The sequence below is a fragment of the Primulina huaijiensis genome, chromosome 17 (assembly GCF_012295235.1).
Source record: "Primulina huaijiensis isolate GDHJ02 chromosome 17, ASM1229523v2, whole genome shotgun sequence".
NCBI lineage: Eukaryota > Viridiplantae > Streptophyta > Magnoliopsida > Lamiales > Gesneriaceae > Primulina > Primulina huaijiensis.
In genome coordinates this window covers 1548194-1553977 of record NC_133322.1, presented here as the reverse complement: position 1 = coordinate 1553977, position 5784 = coordinate 1548194, and the positions used below count along the sequence as shown (strand labels likewise).

General features: G+C 35.2%; 1 protein-coding gene across 3 annotated transcripts; it reads left to right on the top strand.

Annotated features, from left to right (window-relative positions):
- Positions 1 to 684: 684 nt before the first annotated feature.
- LOC140962297 (peroxisomal membrane protein 11D-like) lies at positions 685 to 3904 on the top strand. 3 transcript variants are annotated; one of them, XM_073421154.1, is made up of 8 exons: positions 685 to 819; positions 1806 to 2013; positions 2138 to 2212; positions 2282 to 2356; positions 2438 to 2518; positions 2620 to 2694; positions 2798 to 2971; positions 3671 to 3904. In XM_073421154.1, exons 2-8 carry the CDS (start codon positions 1822 to 1824, stop codon positions 3704 to 3706), a joined length of 708 nt encoding a protein of 235 aa, XP_073277255.1. In that variant the 5' UTR covers positions 685 to 819; positions 1806 to 1821; the 3' UTR covers positions 3707 to 3904. The 3 variants fall into 3 exon arrangements, with proteins under 3 accessions (XP_073277255.1, XP_073277254.1, XP_073277256.1); XM_073421153.1 differs by having other exon boundaries at positions 725 to 919; XM_073421155.1 differs by having other exon boundaries at positions 767 to 927; positions 1815 to 2013.
- The last annotated feature ends 1880 nt before the right edge of the window (positions 3905 to 5784 follow it).

Here is a 5784-nt window from a genome sequence, read left to right as displayed (position 1 = left end):
TATATAAATTAAATTTCAACCCAGTGAAGTTTTATTTCTTCTAATTAATAAACTATTATAATTTTTAACTAATTAAAACATAAGTAATATGATATGTGCGAGACGGAATGAAAAATATTATTTTTAAATATTTAAAAACATCAATATTTTTAGTTATACTAAGAAAAAATATTAACTAAAAATATTGTGTGATACATGCTGATTTGGATAAAAAAATATGATTTTTATTATTTTTTTCTGCATATATGAATGAAATCGATTCGTTTCACGAATATAGATATGTGAGACCATTACATAAGTATCGTAATCATTTCGACTACTACTTGACCAAAGCCATCTTTATCATCAAAGTTTATAAACTTTGAATCCAAATTAATTTGGAAAGAAACGTACCATACTTCGTTTCAATTACTTTACGTACAAATACTAGTTTTGTAAAATTAAATCAATATAATTTATATATCTATGGAAGATTGGAATAAAAGAAATGTTTATCCGTATTAGTCCTGTCCACGTACGATACATATATTCAATATTTCAAATTATCCAAATTGCAATTTTAATAATAAATTTTTGATCGAGCTAAAATTTATTTTTACAGCTTGAAAATAATACAAATTAATGATTTAACTAATATTTACGAATTATCATTAACATTTAATAATTTTTTAAAAAAAGAATTGTTGTGGAATTACGATAAGAGGTAGCCGCGAACCGCCACCGCTCTCACGACAAGACCGACGGCTCGGTGTGAACAAAAAATATAAATTAATTAATGTATATTGTGAATTTCAAGAAAAGGGTTCGGCACAAACCCCGGTAATGATCGCCACCCCCTTCTATATTTGTAAGCATATACACGATAAAAAGAAATTCTTGGGATTTTTCCCGCAGTATAATTGCCAAATCTTTACTTCAGGTATGACTGTTGAATCTCTTTTGCGTTAATGGATTTTGGTCGGTTTGATTCGTATAAATCTGAGATTCGTAGAATGGGATGTTTGTAATACGTATGCTTTTGGTTAGATTTGTTGTTTGAATGTTATGGGCTTAAATATTTACGAGTGAGCCACCGACTCTTGCTGGATCTTTTGCCAAATAGTGGATCGTAACTGCGTTAATTATTGCTGCTGTTCGATTATTTGTTTTGTGTTTTGTTAGGGCAAGTCAATGGGTTTCTGTTGTTATACTTGGATTATTTTATGATTCATCTGTGATTTGTTTCGTTTCATGAACTTTGGAGGCACTAGTGATGAAACGATCATGGAGTATCTGTCACTTTCAACCAAAAGTGGGAGAAGGGGAGCGAGTTAGTGTATTTTTGGGGAATTTATTTTTGTAGAGAAGTATATATAAAATTTGAGTTTTCTTTGTGCGTGCTCGGCTGCTGGCTCCCATGAAGTGTGATTATCTTTTTGCCCTATGTCTTATGCTCATCGAAACCTTTTGCCTACTTATAAAACAAATATATTAGATATGAAATAAGCTTCTAAACATGGATTAGATAAGTAAATTTGAAATGATTTATTGACAGAAGAATCGACTAATGGTTGAATTTGCTTCAATCTTGTGTTCTAATTGCTTCATTCTTGTGTTCTAAGTACTTACAAAGAAGGGAAAAAAACAAGGTTAAGATTGATCATACTAGTTGTTGAATTCGATAAGATGTTATTTATCTGTATGAACACCGCACTGCACTTCACACCTGGTTATGGGACGATTGATGCATCAGACACTGCTAGATCCACCCCTCAGCCTGCTATTTCGTAAATGTGATGGAGTCGGTTATGATTTTACCTTTTCAGCTGTTCAAGGTGAAGCATGAGTTCTTTAGATGTTGCCAGAACAGAGCTCGCTCTTGCTATACTATACCTGAACAAGGCCGAAGCTAGGGATAAGATATGCCGGGCAATACAATATGGTTCGAAATTCTTGAGTAATGGAGAGCCTGGCACTGCACAAAATGTCGACAAATCAACCAGCTTGGCTCGAAAAGTATTTCGCTTGTTTAAGGTCTGCATAAACATTCCCTTCTTTGGATGTGGGTTGGATATAAAATTCCTGTCGCTGATATTTATTTTGATCATGTGTCTTAATTGCATGCATGGCTTAAGGATGCTTTTTTTTTTTTTTGTAGTTTATCAATGATCTACATGCTCTCATCAGTCCAAGCGCTCCAGGAACTCCACTTCCTCTAATTTTCCTAGGAAAGGTATTGTTTATTCTACTTTATGATCTTTGTACTTAATCCCCGTTGGTGTTTTACTCCTGTTTATTTCAGTCAAAAAATGCGCTCTTGTCCACTTTCCTGTTTCTGGATCAAATTGTATGGTTGGGTAGGACAGGAATCTACAAGGTATGTCTTAAAACTTCTCTAGTTTTTCGCATTTATGGGGGTGATTTTGAGTAGGAGTCAACAAGAAGTTATGTTATGTAGGACAAAGAACGTCTTGAACTCATTGGAAGAATATCTCTTTTCTCATGGTTGGGTGCTTCTTTCTGCTCATCCCTGGTTGAGGTTCATTGCCAACTCTGCTATAGTTTTGTAATGTGATATTAATGTTACTCATTATCAAAGCTACGAATAAGTTTTATTTAAATTTTCTATTTGTTACTCAGATAGGGGAAATCTGGAGGCTTTCTTCTTCAATGAAGAAATTAGAGAAGGAACTGAAGAATACGAATAAATATAAGGTTTGCTGTTAGGACACCTGTCAGTATGACTCGACTGTTTGAACCTTGAATTCTTGTTGTTAATACCTTCTTTTGTGCTTCTTCTTGGATTGTTTCACTGCAGAATGAAGAATATCGAAGGAAGCTTAAAAAATCCAACGATAGGTCAATATCCCTTGTTAAAGCAGTAATGGACTTGGTCGTTGCGGCTGGCTTGCTTCAACTGGCACCCAAGAAAATTACTCCACGCGTAACTGGTGCCTTTGGATTCACAAGCTCTCTCATCTCTTGCTACCAGGTATTTTATTTGTAGTGACATGTTTGCATGCATTTTCTGCTTCATATTGTTTTGATTATTAGAAAAAGCCATGTGCATGTAGGTGGAGGTTTGGCACGAACCCGTACTTGTAAATTAAAACGAAGCCCAAAAAAGTACATGATCTAAGTGGATTAGAACATCTCCAAAAATTAAAAAAAGCGCCGCCGGCTACTGACAAAATCACTACCACTAATTAACAAATATTAAGAAACTGAAGTCGGATCCTGTCAAATTTGAGTAGATCACCAATCTCTGAGGGGGAACCTCATGCCCAGTGAGCCAAAACATCAGTGTTGCTTTACCTTCTCCTAATATTTATGAGAACATTGCTGGCCGCTCAAAAACAATTGACAGAGTCTTAAAAACTACACATTTGATCCTTGTTGGAGAGTATGAAGAGAATTAAGAGGGTAAGTTTCCACTCTAAGTGGCAACCCTCCCACAATCTCAAACGGCAAATAGTTTTGAAAGTGGATATTGAAAATTCGCTTGATGGTAGCGCCAGGATACATTACCATAATTATTTTTTTATCAATCAATCAAAATAGATTCAAAATGTATGCCGGCAAAGGCAAAGCCCTCATTTCACATTACTCGTGTTTATAAAAATGGAGAGCATTTTTCATGTGATACGTTTGTTTTATTCAATGCTGAATTTATTTTGCTTGTCTTGTGCAGTTACTCCCGTCGCCACAAAAAGCTAAGACGACCTGAAAAAGATATTTTAGCCAGTCAGAAATCTTCAGGGTATGAATCTGAACAATAAGTTGATTGGTGCTTCGTAGTGTATACCCATAATCCTACTGTTAGTCATTATCCGAATGTATTGCAATAATAATGCATTTGCCTTGTTTCTGTGTTTGTTTTCGATATGGGGTTCTTTGAAGTAAACTTGCTCTGTTTTTGTGTTAATTACCTTGTCACTATTTATACAATTTACAAGACAAAACAAGACAAGACAAGACAAGACGCCACTATTTATACAATTTACAAATCTTCACTAATTCCCGTTCAACACAACAGTTAAAAACATTATTTTATGAGATCGGGCTTTGGTCTAAATGGTATCACCCACTTTCTCCCTGTAATGGCTCAAGTTCGAGTCCTCTCAACCCTCAGAGTTTAGGAAATTAAAAAAAAAATTTATAAAGGTTGTATCTTTAAAACTATAAATACAACATTTTATTAATATCAAATGAGAGAGGTTGAAGGCATGATACGAATAAGAGAAGAAAAATACTTAAAAGTACGTTATTTGGATAATCAAACAACGAGATATGCTGAAAGATCCAAAAATTTGCTAGACTTGAATAAGTTTTGGAACTCAGTTAAGTTTTATTTGGTTACTTATTAACTTAGTACTTGACGAAATATGTTAACACTTTAACACAACCAAATTTTTTTATCGTCGAAATTTATATTAGTTGTATGTTCGAAACAAAACAATATAGGCTTTATTTTATGGGGACATCGTACATACAAGTAATATTAAAAACAAAATTGTCTTTGATTCATGATCAATCTGATACAAAAATCTTAAGTTTGGAAAGAGATTGAGTTCAAAATTCATTTAACTTTGCCCTCAGTGTTTGTACAACCTGTGACTCACTTGTTGCAGTGAGCTTCGAGATGGTTTTCTACGAGGAGGTGCTAAGGAAATATCATACTCTTCAGAAAGCCGGATGCATGCATGATAATATTTCCACGAATGAAAAGACATCTTGTTGCAATACTAATACCAGGGATCCTGTTGATTTAAATTCGATAAGACTTGTGGTAAAGTGTTTGATACTGTCACCAAGGATGTAAGCGAGTTCAAATATACATGGAAATCTACGGAAACAGGTGCCATCCCTTGCCCACCCCCGGAGAGTGGCAGCTGCGGTGAAGGGATTCTTGAATTGCAACGCATGTTCCCAAATAAGTGGGTCTCTGAATTGTTGCTGAAAGTAGAAGCCCAAGCCCAAGATCTTGAGAACGTGCCGCAAAATTCTGAGCAGGAGTGCTCGTGTTCTCGGCATGCAGGTCAAACGAACAAGTAGTTCCAGCATGATTTGTGTTGGATAAACGTTTTTTTTTTTTGATAAAAAATATTACATATGAAATGGGAGTGACCCTGTGAAGATTGGAACTTGGACATAACTCAATCCCAAAAGCTAGCTCTAGGGGAGGGTTGTCCAAACCCATATATACAACTCTCAGGTATTTTATCCAACCTCCCTCACGTCCAGGAATGAACATCTGGAGCGTGAAGTTTACAAATGACCCAACTATGGGCAGAACCGGTGGTCCAACACATAACGGTGGAACCTGAGCTCTAATACCATGTTAAGATTGGAACTTGAACATAACTCAACCCCAAAAACTAGCTCTAAGTGGGAGGATTGTGCAAACCCATATATACAACTCCAAGATATTTTATCCGATCGATGTGAGACAATTAACATATCCTATATTGAATTTGACCAGGAAGTGGGAGCCCACGCTTTTGAAAGAAAATATTGAAAAACATGATTATATCTATTTCACCAGTTCCAAAATTCAGCTACTAGCGTTTTCATCAATTTATGTCTTCTCAAGTTCATTATATATCTTTTGCTTTTCCTTCTTGAGGTGATATGATAGAAGTTTGTCTTGAATGACACAACAAAACTTATTGGGTCGATTTAAGTTTTTTTTTCAAAAATAAAGTTCGAGTTGATGATTGATGAGTTTCGAACTCATGACCTCATCTCATATTGAGAAGGATGATGATGCCACTCGACCAAACGATCAAAGGCGGTGGCCGATTT

Bases quoted from the DNA above. Each gene is read 5' to 3' on its own strand.
- LOC140962297 (XM_073421154.1), top strand. From the start codon at position 1,822: ATGAGTTCTTTAGATGTTGCCAGAACAGAGCTCGCTCTTGCTATACTA. The intron at 2,519-2,619 runs GTTCATTGCCAA...TTTGTTACTCAG, and splicing joins TCTGCTCATCCCTGGTTGAG to ATAGGGGAAATCTGGAGGCT. The intron at 2,695-2,797 runs GTTTGCTGTTAG...GTTTCACTGCAG, and splicing joins AGAATACGAATAAATATAAG to AATGAAGAATATCGAAGGAA.